This window comes from Felis catus, chromosome A3 (genome assembly GCF_018350175.1).
Source record: "Felis catus isolate Fca126 chromosome A3, F.catus_Fca126_mat1.0, whole genome shotgun sequence".
NCBI classification, from domain to species: domain Eukaryota; kingdom Metazoa; phylum Chordata; class Mammalia; order Carnivora; family Felidae; genus Felis; species Felis catus.
Window position 1 is genome coordinate 24,824,799 of NC_058370.1, and position 13,766 is coordinate 24,838,564.

The following is a 13,766-nucleotide window of genomic DNA, read 5'->3' on the forward strand; positions in this document are numbered from 1 at the left end:
AGGCTCAAAGCAGCCCATAAAACCTCAACCAACAAGCTAACCCACTTTAATCATGCTGCACAGCCCACTCAGGTGGCCGCAGGAGTCATTAACCCCAACTTAGCCGCATTGAACAAAAATATACAAAACATATATAATAAATGGTCCTTTCCAGAGTTGTTAACAAAACCCTTCAAACGTGATTTGTTCTGGCTCATGGCCTGACTATAACCCTTTAAAATACTTAAAGGGATTATCTCTCTATACATGTTTGGAAATCCATTAAGGAAATCTTCTCTTGCTTTTAGCTATTATTTTTGTTATATATCTTATTAAACATGCTATTAAAATGTTATGCACCCTCAGGCTTAAGAAGGAAAAATCACAAAAAGACTATGATTAACCATACCTTCACCATTCTTTTCTAGATGTGCCAAGAGCCTATGTTGAAGATTCCATGTGTATTTTTTACTTTTATCTGCCCATAGTTGGCAATATGATTCTTATTTCATTTATTTGACTGCATTGTTGATTTGTTAACTTACCTTCATTACATTTAGATTTAGTTTTTCTCCTCTCTTTTTGACTTAATTCTTATTAGATGTGACTTTAAGTTGGAGTTTTCAAATTTAATCCTTACTTAATTTTGCTTTATTTGACTCAGTTTAATGTATCTAACTTGCTTAGATTTGATGTGATCTTTGTTTTATGATATCAGTTGACATTTCATACGATTTCAGATTTATTTGATTTTGTTTGATTCTGATTGAAAACATGATTGAATGATTTGGATTTGCCCTCTTCCACATTAGCAAACTAGTACTGCTGACTTGGTTTAAGACTTGATTCCTGCATGACCCTTACAGATTTGTCATGAGAAATCACGGGGTGGAATGTAGAGAGCAAGATGGAGTTGCTCATGTTAAGCAGGGGCCTGTGTCAAACAGGTGACTGTCAAGCAATGATGCAAGCAGCTAAGGGCATTGCAGGTACAACCAGATAGATATCTTGGAGACCAGCACCAGCTTTTGACACATTCAGCAGTTACAACCAACAGAAACAGAGGAGGTCAGCCAAGGCCCAAGACTGATTAAATCCTGTTTAAAAAGGATTTTGGCAGCAAACTGTCAGACTTCTCAGACACTGACGTCTCTATGTCTGAACACTTCAAAAAGGCAGCTGAAGGCTTGCCTGACTGATCTCTGGAAAGAACACAGATGTTTCACTGCTTGAACATAATAAGCAATAAGTGCAAGAGCTGACCCAGACCCGACTGAGGCCTTATCCCAACTGCTTGGTCAAAAATTGGTTCCTTAGCTTCCTCCCCGCATTCTACATTGCTTGTTGTGTGACCTGTCTTGTGCTTTGTCTGACATGTAAAAAGTCAAGTTAAACACGTGGTGAAATGTCATTGAATTTGGAATCCTGAACTTGCTTTATAATTATGTTAACCTTGCTTTATGACTGAATAAAGCTGACATTGTGGAAAGACACAACTGGCGTGTGCACCTTCACAGCCAGCTCCGGCCAGGCAGCTTCGTGTGTTCCCAGGCTTAAAGGTAGGGGGCAGCACTTGTCTCCAACGGACATGCGCAAGCCCTAGGGCCTGGGAAATCCGGTTTCTCAGGCCCCTCAGGAGATACAGCATGCGCAGTCCAGGTCTTCTGCAGTGAAGGGGACTCTAGGAACGGAAAAGAATCTCTGGGGTCCTTTAAAGAAACAGCCACACACCTTTGAGCAACCTACATATATTTGGATTTTAGCCCCGCCCAAGCCAAGTCTCCTTGAAGCCCCGCCTCCTGAAAGCTCCTTCGCAACCTAAGTAGCTATGCCCGCGCCAAATGCAAGAAAGCCACACCTGTTAGAAATCACCCACCCCAGGAAGCGCCCCCCCCCCCCGAGAGCCCCGCCCTACCCTTCCCCGCTGGTGCCCTACCCCTCCCCGCTGGCGCCCTACCCCTCCCCGCTGGCGCCCTACCCCTCCCAGCTGGCTCCCTGCCCCTCCCCGCCGGCCTTGGAGGTGGGTGAGCTCAGCAGGTGGGGTTGAGCACTCGGCAGGAGCAGGAGCTGCGGAAGAAGCGGCACTGGCAGGAGGCGCACGGGTCGCAGCAGGCGGGCGCCGGCGGCTTGCAGCTGTCACGAGTGGCCACGCAGGGGGCGGGCGGCGGAGGCCGGGGCCGCCGAGGCTGAGCAACATTCTTCATCGAAGCCTTTTTCTGTGGGGAAAAGCGGGGTCTGCTCAATCCGGCCACGTCCGCCCCACCCCTCTTCACCTCAGCCTTGGGAACTCTGGGCAGTGGAGGCCCCAGACCACACATATGTACCCACAGCCCACCATCCATTCGACAGCATGCCCACGGGGGACCCTAGCGGATCCCTGCCTCCCCCAGTCACCTATCCCCTGCCTCCAAACCCAGTAACACTTACTTACCTGGCTGCGCCTGGCCCACTTTTCTCCCTGGGGGGTCCCACTCAGTTCTGAGTGTTCCTCCTTCCAGTGTATCCCCAATCTCTGTCCGTTCTGCCTTCCCATTAAATCCGGATCCACTCACTTCACCACCTCGCTACCCTGAGCCAGGCCACTATCCTTAGTCTGCTGCTCTGGCCCACTTACAGTCCATCCTCCATTGCACCAAACGGACCTCTCCGAAGACCTGTGATGGCATCCACTCTGGCTTAAAGCCCTCAGTAGGTTTTCTTTGAATTTAGAATAAACCATAAACTTCACTTAGGCCCTCGAGGCCCTCTGGTGTGGCCCCACCCACCTCTCCGAGCTGTTTTTACCACACTGTTCCATTCGCCTGCCTTCCTTGCTCTCAAGCGCAGAGTTCCTGCTGCAGGGCTTTTGAACTGGCTACCCAACTTTCCTGAAACCATTCTTTGTTGTGCTCTTCAGTACAGGTACTTGAAATGTATCTAGTGCAACTGAAGAACAGAAGTTTCAAATTTTATTTAATTTTAATATTAATTTACATTTAAAAATAGAAGCAGCGTAAAATTTTTTTCCTTAAAAAATTGTTCTTGTTAGGACTACAGCTGACTTTATTAAAAGTTACCATTGGAATTGAGATGTACTGTAAGCGTAAAGATACACCACCGGCTTTCAGACTTAGCACACATAGAAAAATAATGTAAAATATCTAACTTTTTACATTGGTCACATATTAAAATGATAATATTTTGGATACACTGGGTTAAATAAAATGTTAAACTTAATGACATGTGCTTCTTTTTCCTTTTTTTTCAGTGTAGCTACTAGGAAATTTAAATTCATATACGTGGCCTACAGTTTATTTCTATTAGGCATTGCTGCTTGAGGCTACTGAAGTTTTCAGTATTTAAGTGCTGCTTCCTTAGGGAGGGCTTTTGAGACCACTCTTCCCTTCACTCTCATTACCGTGCTTTAATTCCTTTACAGTGTTTATCATTATCTGAATTTATTTTATCTATTTATTGGTTTACTTGCTGTTTGTCTCGTTTCCCCACAAGAATGTAAACTACATGATAGCAGGGATATATGCCTCTTGTTCACTTCTGTATTCCCTGAACCTAGCATGCAAAAATATCTGTGAACCATGTATTCTTATATGTCAATCATCTGATCTGCTTGTCACTCGACAAAATGTCTAGAGAGGAGCAGGGACTTTCTCAAGGTCACACAGTGCCAGGTCTAAGACTGGAATAATGTGTGCATTTCAACAATGCCTTAATCCAGTATTTCCCAAAGGGTGGGAACCTGTACCACGGTAGTATGATTTTAGGTGGTACATGAGTATTAAATGACATTAAATCACATAATGAGAAAGGATTCCTTTTTCAATCTCTTTCAATTTTAAAGGCTTAGTTTGGTGCCAATATATCATTAATGCTTTCCCCACACTTTCTAATCTGACTCTTAACAATAAGCCTCAGATTTAGAGCATTTGGCAGGTGACCTCATCCAGCTAAATTCCACTAAAAATCTTTTGGTTTCATTAAACTTATTTTTATGGCAAGTGATACTGATTTTCTATCATAGTTATATATATATATATATATATATATATATATATATATATATATATATTATAGAGATAGATTTTTTAAGTTTTAATTTTAAACAAATAGGTGAAACTCACTTATGGCAAAAATTGTGGGGGTTCCCGGCTGGCTCAGTTGGTAGAGCATGCATCTCTTGATCTCAGGATTATAAATTCAAGCCCTATTAAAAATAAATCTTTAAAATAAAATTGTGGGAAATAGTTCTGCAATAACAGAGGTCTAGGAAACATTGCATTCAGTCAAAAGAATGAACGATGGTGACATTTCAGTCAGGGGGCTAGCTACTATAAGAAGATGCTTTTTTAGCAGGTAAGCTATTTTGCTTAGTGACCCTTAGCTCTCTGGGCTTCTGTGGGGGTCTGGTTCAGGGCTTGAAGGCAGAAGCCTTTAGATAGCTTTCAACTTCTTTTGTTCATGAAAGTCTGGAAAGTCTTTCATTTAGTTCCTAGCTAGAATTCCCTTTTAAGTCTGGTCCCACCCCCACAATGAAAACTCCCAGTCCTACCTTGGAAGATCTCTTCTTTTCCGCCTCTTTTCTGCTGATCTTTTTGGATTTCTTGTTCAGCGCTTCAAAGAGAGACAGAAGGAGCAAAGCCAGATGTTTCTGGAGGCCATGAGCTACAGTAAAGTGGGAGGAGTGGAGGGGGCTCCAGGAAATCTCAGGGTGTGGGAGAAGAGGGGTTGGCTGCATGAATCACAACTTGGGACTTAGGCCAGCAGATTGTTGTTAGCCTGGCTGCTGACCTGGAGCCAATGTCCTCTGAGGGAAGGCAAAGAGGAAATCCAAGAAGGCCCTGAAAAATGGACTCTCAGTGTCATGTACATGGATGGACCTGTGTTTCCTGGGATGCCTGGGTGGCTCAGCTGGTTAAGCGTCTGACCCTTAATTTTGGCTCAGGTCATGATCTCACAGTTCGTGGGTTCCAGCCTCACGTTGGGCTCCATGCTGACAGTACTGCTTGGGATTCTCTCTCTCCCTTTCTCTTTGCCCCTCTGCAGCTTGTGCGCGTGCGCTCTATCTCTCTCTCTCAAAAAACAAAAACAAAAACAAAACAAAACAAAACAAAACAAAACAAAACACCCCCACAAAACCAAAAAACCCCCAGCTATTTCCTTACGCAAACTACTTAACCTCCTTAAGACCCAATTTTCTCACCTGCAAATAGGGTACTCTAGTATCTACCTTACAGGGTTGTCTTGAGGATAAACAAAGTATCTTTATAAAGTGAGAAGTTTGGCACATCAAAGGTGATTGATCAGTGATGTACCCCAGCCCCTTCCCTGCTCCTTCCCTGATACGGCTAGAATATTCTCTTTTCCTAGTGAGAGTCAAGGCAGTGAGGGATATTAGTTTTGAACTTGGGTTCTGGAATTAAACACCTGGGTTTGAATTCTGGCTCTGCTAGTTGAGAACTGTGTGATCCCATGTTAGTCACTTAACTTTGTTAAGCCTCAATTTCCTCAACTGTGAAACAGGAATTAAAATAGTACTCACTTCCCAGTGCCTAGCATACAAGGAGTATATCTGTTATTATTATTTTTATCAGATGAAATTGAACTAGAAGATGTTCAATATCAGGCCCTAATGCCCCTGGTATTTTCCCCTGAGCAGTCATTCTCCATCTCAACACTGAAAGGACTAGTTCATACTACACTTGGTTATATTCTGCAGCATTTTCTTTTAAAAATTTTTTTTTAACGTTTATTTATTTTTGAGACAGAGAGAGACAGAGTATGAACGGGGGAGGGTCAGAGAGAGAGGGAGACACAGAATCCGAAACAGGCTCCAGGCTCTGAGCTGTCAGCACAGAGCCCGACGCGGGGCTCGAACTCACGGACCGTGAGATCATGACCTGAGCTGAAGTCAGACCCTTAACCAACTGAGCCACCCAGGCGCCCCTCTGCAGCATTTTCTAAAATTTTTACTGTTGATAGTCCTTTGATTCAGTTAGTTTCAGAAATGCCAAGTTAAACCAAATTCATGAAGTGTCTTGACTTCAGGGTCTCTCGGAGCATCTAACGTGAGGAGCTGCTTATTAGACTGGTGGTATGCAGAGCTTTTCCAAACCATGTGAGCCAAGGAATACTTTGTTCCTCTAGGATTACACGAAAGAGCTCTGACCTATGTCAGTGAATCCTGGTATCAGCTCGGGGAGCACGTTTGACATCTTGCAGCCCCTTCTCATGGACCGGAGTCCAGAGACCAGGGGTCAAGCTGGGCTACTTACCTACAATAGAGACAGAAGAGAGATCCAACATGTTCATGGAGGAGTTGCTCCTCAGGTTCCTGTCATCTCTGGGTTTTTCCTCAGGTGCCAGGTGACTGTAGGCAGTGAGGAGGCACAGGCAGACCAGCAGGGTGGCCAGGAGTAGGCGGAGGATATTCATCCTTGAAGGCCTGAGTGGAACAGAGAAGGCAGTCAGGCTGGTGGGTCAGGGGTTCTGGCAAGAGGATGTGCCCTTTTGCTTTCCTTGTATCTCTTTGGGCTGGTGCTCTGACCCCATTTGTAAGTGTCCCAGTGGAGCCAGAGGACCAGAAAGGCTTAGGACAGGAAAGGGGAACTGATGAAGGAACAAGAGAGAAAAGGAGAGATGGGGAGAGGAAGTGAGACAAGGAAAGGAGGGATATAGAAGCAAAGAGAAAAGGAATGCATTGCAGTTGGTCTCTGCCATTCTGAGGGTGGGGTGCTGGGTTTTATAGTTAGTGGTCCCAGGAGAACCTAGGCCTGGGCAGAGTTGTTGAAAGGCCCCAATAGTACCTTGCAGTGGCAGAGATTTTACTATGGTGCAGAGAATGAGGCTCATAAGACTCTCTGAGAAAGATGCAGGGATAGATGGCATCTTCAGACAAGTGTATATGTTGTCACATGTGCTGTATTCCCATGCCCAGAGGGAATGAGTACAGGTGTGGTTTGTGTGAGAAGGATGGACCTGTTGACATAGGCTGACTGGATTTACTGACTTATTGCTAGCTGGATTTTGATGAAGCAGATGGAGCCCAGAGTGGATTCCTTCCCATGAATGCCTTCATTTGGCTTAATCAGGGCTGAGAACTTCAGAAGCATCTTCATCTTCTCTGAGCGTGGGATCTCCATGCCTTACCTGCTCTGTGCATTGTTCCCTCTGGTCTGGGAAAAAACTGAGGCTGCTTTCCCAAAGTTCTCTCGGCCCTGCCATAAACCATGGTGGGTGAGAGAATAAAACAATCTGTTCATACTGGTCCTGCCCACTCCTGGGCTTCCTTACAGCAGCCTGGCAATTTCTACCCTACTCCTCCCAGATCTCAGCTTAATAAACTGCAATTAATGAAATACAATTTCTTAGAACCTAAATAATTTAGTGGAACTAAATTAAAACTAAGCTAAATGGAGTCTGGAAAGGGTGAAATCTCAGTGGAATTAATCTTATTTGTGTGTTGGGAGAGGGCTAAAAATGAGTGTTCCTTGCACTAATCCTGGGGAGCAATATGTATATTCTAACTTTTTTTTTTTAATTTTTTTTTCAACGTTTATTTATTTTTGGGACAGAGAGAGACAGAGCATGAACGGGGGAGGGGCAGAGAGAGAGGGAGACACAGAATCGGAAACAGGCTCCAGGCTCCAAGCCATCAGCCCAGAGCCCGACGCGGGGCTCGAACTCACGGATCGTGAGATCGTGACCTGGCTGAAGTCGGACGCTTAACCAATTGTGCCACCCAGGCGCCCCACAATATGTATATTCTAAATGTAATATGGGTCCATAATGCCTAGTTGTATCATGATCCTCAGGGTCAGATTTTTTTTTTTTTTTTAGAATTTTATGGAATTTAGAAAACAAGTATCATCTATATACTATATTAAACCACATACAATGGGCCTGGGTACACCCATCATAAATACTGATACTTCTGCAGCCAAAAAGGTGGGGATATTCATAATAAACAGGATAAACAAAGACTATGAATTAATTTGCGTCAATTGAGGATATGTTTTGTTGCCAAGATACTTCAGGTAGGGTCAGATTTTTCTGCCAAAGAAAAAAGAAAACTGATAGTTTTCAGAGTTTGGGAATTTTACAATTTCAGGTAAAGGACTATAGACTTTACAAACCTTCATTGCTGTTACTACTCAACATGGGACACCCACTCCCTGCTATTAATACAGGATAATAATGCTGACAGCAATGACCACCTATGCAATTGTGTTCTCAAGAGTAATTTGTCCTTCCACTCTGTAGTGGTGAAGGCTGTTCTTTGATCTGTGGTATCACTGATGACAATACCTTCTCTTAAACTTGTCATCTGCTTTAAATTACTGCTTATGACTTAAGATGAGTTTTTATTCAGCATGGTGGATATAAAGAATCCAGAAAGGGGAGTCAGGTCACCTGGATGTACCTGCTATATAAGTGGCTGTGTGACCCTGGGCCCATCTGGGCCTCTGCTTTCTCATCTGTAAAAAGAGAGGATAGGGGGGCACCTGGGTGGCTCAGTCCGTTGAGCGACTGACTCTTGTTTTTGGCTCAGGTCATGATATCGTGGTTTTGTGGGTTTGAGCCCATGTCAGGCATTGCGCTGGTGGTAGAGAGCCTCTCTCCCTCTCTCTCTGCCCCTCCCCTATTTGTGCTGTGTCTGTCTCTCTCAAAATAAAGAAATAAACTTAATTTTTTTTTTAAAAGAGAGGATAGGACTACATGACTTAATATATGTTATGAGGCACAGAGTAGAAACTTAATAAAGATTTGTTTAATGAATGAAAGAATCTTAAGACCTTTCTATTCTAAAATTCTACAAATCAGTGATTTCTGATTCTTGCTTCCTGGGTGTTGGGGCAGGATAAACAGTTGAATAAAGATTTTGCAAAGGTCACTTGTGTATCCTTAAGAGTCAAGGGATTTGTAAATGCATTAATGTGACTGAATCTGATTAAACTCTGGAAAAGAGGCCACAGAGAGTCATGGCTAAATGCAATTGGCTGTGTACCTCAGGAGTCTTGATGTGTGTGTGTGCATGTGTGTATGTATGTGTGTTCAGCATGCACACTATAAGGGCTCTGACTGAGGGAATATGGGAGGTAATAGTATCCAGATCATCTCTGAGTATGGCAAAATGAGTAGACAGTATATCAGTATAGAGTGCATACTCAGTGTGCTCTGTAGAAATCCCCTTAGCTATGGTACTGGGTATAGTCTGATATCTTAATCCTCTAGGGTCAAGGCCTTAGTCCCCAAAGCAAAGGATTATAATTTCCCAATAATGAGGAGGGGCTAATGACCTATTGGGATAGAGATATAGTGAGAGATAAGAACTGAGGAAGAGGTAAAGGCAGCAGAGTCTTCTTGAAAAGAGTGACCAATATTAGTTGCTGACCATACTAGATGTTAATGAGGTGCAGCCTTGACAGCCTGCCCTGGGTTTTGCTCATGGCATCAGTGAGGGGAGCCAGGGTATCTAGGAAGCCAGCAAGTTGGCATTGCAGGGAAGGTGACTGGGCTCTGTTTGTTGTAATAGTGGCTTCTACCAGTCCTGCCAAGCACCACTGGCAAAGGGTATGGGAGTCTGGGTTAAGCTCATCCCTGTGGAGGAAAAAAGTAGTGTTTTGTAGGGCTTTACATGGATGGGCATCTCATATAGGCTAGGGGTGTTGGAGGGAGACTCTCTGCTGATCAGTCTTTTGGAATGAAACACATACTTGGGAAGAAAGGGAAATGAAAGCAGGAGGGTATCTTAACTTTGAAATTGTCTGCAAAACTTTGCCCATATGTGCATTTTTCTGGGAGAGAAGGTCGATAGCTTTCTCTGGATCCATAAGGGGGTTTTAGGCACCTAAAGAGCTCACAACCCCTTCTTTGCAACCTGAGTGGGGCTTATCCAGAATCACAGGTACATGAGAGCAGAGGACACTGTCTTTTTTTTTTTTTTTCTGTTCACGCAATAATTGAGTTCTATAATTGGGGAAATGTACTTGTGGGAAGGGGCATATCATTCCAGACTAGTGCTGGTATAAAATAAAGAAATATAATAATGAAGCAAACTAAAGAATATAAACACTATGGTCCCATTTGTGAACAAATATCAAAACTCCCTCAAAAGTAAATATGCTTACATATGCAAAGAAAAAAGTGTGGGAGGAGACACATTAAAATTTTAATAATGATTACTTCTTAGGAGTGGAGTTAAGGATGGGGAGTGAGGTAGAGAAATGCACTTCCTCATGTACTTCTGTATTTGAATTTCCTTTTCAAGAATGTTATTACATTGTAATAAAAAATAAAGGATGATAGAAATAAAATATTGAATGCTACTTGACATAGCATCAAAGAATTGAAAGATGATGGATGGAGAGTTATATTTGATTTGTGACAGTGAGGCTGTGGAATTTGGAGGACACTCTTCCTTCTTTGTACCTCAAATTCAAGGTACAGTTTGCTCTCAGCACCTACTGCTCTGTCACCAAAATATAGGGCTTTCTCATAGTGTATCATCCTTTTACGCTTCTCTGCCCTGTGACACTTTTGAAGCCTTCTACCCTTCTGGTTCATCAGCCACTGTTTCTGATATCACAAAACCTGGGAGAGGAACACACCATTTTTGTGGTGTTTTTGTTTCTCAGCCAAATTAGCTATACCAAACACTGAAGGTCAGAGCCAGAGAAAAAATATCACTCATTCATAGTTACCTAAATTCCCTACACCAGATGTTCATTGGCTGCATAGGGATCCTACCACCCTACACATCTTTGACCCATCTGAGCAGCAGGTGATATATATCCACGACAGGTGCCCTGGCTGTGCTGAGCTTAGGAGGCTCCATTAGGGCTATTGGCTAATTCCTTAATGTTCACTAGGGCTTATCAGTGATGATAATTTCTGGGGTAGAATGAGGGTGTCAATATGTTTTATCTACCTAGTTTTGTTCCAGAATAGCCAGCCAATCAAGCAACAAAAAATTTTTGAATGCCATGGGAAGTTAGTGTTACTGGATTAGGCAAACTTCTGAGAAGGGGAAGAGAAGGAGAATCAAAGAAAGAAGGGTCCAGAGAACTTTGGGACATGGTGTCAGGAGAGCAGATTTTGCTGCGGGTAGGGATGGGACACCAAAAGGGAAGAAGGGACTGATGGAAAGGGCCTGGAGATGCCTTGGTCATAAATTTGGCTCACTTCTCAAGACTGCCTCCTTATGAATGGGCCTGAAGAAAGGCACTTGAGGTACTGAACCCAACATGCCAAGGGATCCTTTAATCAATGTCATCCATGACACTTGGGGAAAATATTAGAATGACAAGGCCAACTGAGCATGAGGAATTCACCAACCTCTTAGTTCTTGCTCTGTCTTTGGTTAACCCAGTCCCAGACGTTCAGCATCCCTGCTGAACTGCTAACCAAAACTACGCTAAGCCAACCCACAAACATTGTTGCTTGGACAACTGTGAATGTCTCTTAACTGATATCCTGTCTCCTTTCTTGTCCTATTCCATCCATTCCCCCAATAGGAGCCAGAGTGATGGGGGATGGAGGGCATGATTCAAATCATGCATCACTCTTTGCTTAAAACCTCTAAGAGCTTCCTGTTGTTTTTGAAGTAAAATAAATATTTCCTGCAAAGTCCTGTTATTCTCTCTGGACTCATCTAATAGACTCTCCTGCTCAATCACTATATTCTAGACATATTGTACTCCTTTCTGTTCCTAGAATATGCTAAACTATTTCTTATCCCAGGGCCTTTACTGTCATTCCCTTAGCCCTAAATGTTCATTCCCTGGCCTTGAACTTGATTCCCTCAAATTTTCACATAGCTAGATCACTGGCAACCTTTGGACCTTTTTACAAATATCACCTCTTTATTTGACTACTTTATCCAAAAGTGTCCTTTCCCCAGTTTCTGTCTATCCCAACATCCATATCTTTCATAGCTCTTACAAATGAGCAATTATCTATGTTTATCTTCATATTGGCTTTCCTTCTTTTGTATAATTTAAACTCCCATAGGGCAGGGACCCTGTTGTCATATTCATTTTGCTACCCTCACTGCTAAGCAATGCCTGACACACAGCAGGCACTCAATAAATATCTGGTGAATAACTGAATGAATGAATGAATGAATGGGTGAAAAAGAAAACCAACAACAGAAAATCTTCAGATTTCCCTGGTCCCTTCAGGCCAACAGGGAAGGTTAAAAGTCAGATTTGATTATGATTCCATGTCTTTTCCTTGGCCTTTGTTCTATCGTACTGGGGCTTAGACAAATTTTGAGTTTCAACTGCATCTCTTATCTGAGTTCTAGGATAGCACCCTTGCTTTTCTTAATATCTTTGATTTTGTGCTTGACCAAAAGAGGTAAAAGAGATAATTTACTTTGTAGATAAAAGTGCCTGGCAAGGGGGCCATGATGAGGATATAACAATCATAGGGCTATAGAACTGGAAGAGACTTTAAGGCTCTTGTTCAAGGAACTTAAGCCTGGCTATGCATTAGAATTATCAGGGGAGGGGCGCCTGGGTGGCGCAGTCGGTTAAGCATCTGACTTCAGCCAGGTCACGATCTCGCGGTCCGTGAGTTCGAGCCCTGCGTCGGGCACGGGGCTGATGGCTCAGAGCCTGGAGCCTGTTTCCGATTCTGTGTCTCCCTCTCTCTCTGCCCCTCCCCCGTTCATGCTCTGTCTCTCTCTGTCCCAAAAATAAATAAATGTTGAAAAAAAAATAAAAAAAAAAAAAAAAAGAATTATCAGGGGAGATTTTTGCCACCCTGTTCACAGTACTGTGTTAAGATACAATTTACATACAGTAAAAAGCACAAACTTTAAGTATCCAGCTTGACAAAATTTAACTTTTATATACACTTATGTAACCACCACTCAGTTCAAGGTATAAAACCCTCCTTTCACTCCTGAAAGTTCTCTTGTGCCTCCTTCTGGTCAATACCCATTTTTACCCCTCAGAGGTAACCTCTATTCTGACTCCAACCACCATAGATCATTTTTTTTTCTGGTTTTTGTACTCATAAAAATTGAATCATACTGAAATGAAATCTGAATGAAATGTCTGACATTTCTTTTGCTGAACATTTTTGAGGTTTTATCCACTTTGTTGCGTACATAGTGGTTTGTTCTTTTTTTTTTTTTTTTGCTGATTAGTATTTCATTTTAAATATACCACATTTGTTTATCCATTCTCTTGGGTGCTTTTGCAAGAAGTAAACCCAAACCTTGTCCTAGGCCCACTGAATCTGAATCTAGGAATGGAGCCTGGGAGACATACTTAAAAAAATTTTTTTTTAAGTTTATTTATTCATTTCGAGACAGAGAGAGCAGGCAGGGGAGGGGCAGAGAGAGAGAGAGAGAGAGAGAGAGAGAGAGAGAGAGAGAGAATCCCAAGCAGACTCTGCACTGTCAGCACAGAACCTGATGCGGGCCTCGAACTCACAAAACGGAAGACCATGACCTGAGCCAAAACCGGGTTGGACACTTAACTGACTGAGCCACCCAGGCACTCTCTGGGAGACATATTTTAATAAGCTTCCAGGCAACTGTGATGCACAGCCATGTGTGAGAAACATTAATTTTGTCCATCCACCCTGGTTCTATAGATAAGAAAATTGAAGCTCAGACTAGGGAAGTTTCCTAAGCAGACACTTGAATCAGTAAGAGGCAAGGGTAGAACTTCTTCCACCAGGCTGCTCTTTGCACTGTAAGACAACTCAAACTGCTAATTAGTGACAGAGGCAGGGACATAAATCATAATAGCTTCCATTTATTGAGTACCTGCTCTATG

General features: G+C 43.0%; 1 protein-coding gene across 10 annotated transcripts in view; it reads right to left on the minus strand.

Annotated features, from left to right (window-relative positions):
• Positions 1-1,912: 1,912 nt before the first annotated feature.
• Positions 1,913-13,766, minus strand: part of ASIP (agouti signaling protein) — a 163,434-nt gene continuing 151,580 nt past the window's right edge. For 5 of the 10 annotated variants that reach the window (XM_006929783.4, XM_045053313.1, XM_019826162.3 and 2 more), the window contains 3 exons: positions 6,249-6,418; positions 4,526-4,587; positions 1,914-2,195 (listed from right to left, as the gene is read on the minus strand). In XM_006929783.4, coding sequence (XP_006929845.1) covers positions 2,010-2,195; positions 4,526-4,587; positions 6,249-6,408 — 408 coding nt within the window. In that variant the 5' untranslated portion in view covers positions 6,409-6,418 and the 3' untranslated portion in view covers positions 1,914-2,009. Of the gene's footprint in view, positions 2,196-4,525; positions 4,588-6,248; positions 6,419-13,766 lie in introns of those variants that run through there. The other 5 variants (XM_045053311.1, XM_045053310.1, XM_045053314.1 and 2 more) reach the window with 2 other exon arrangements.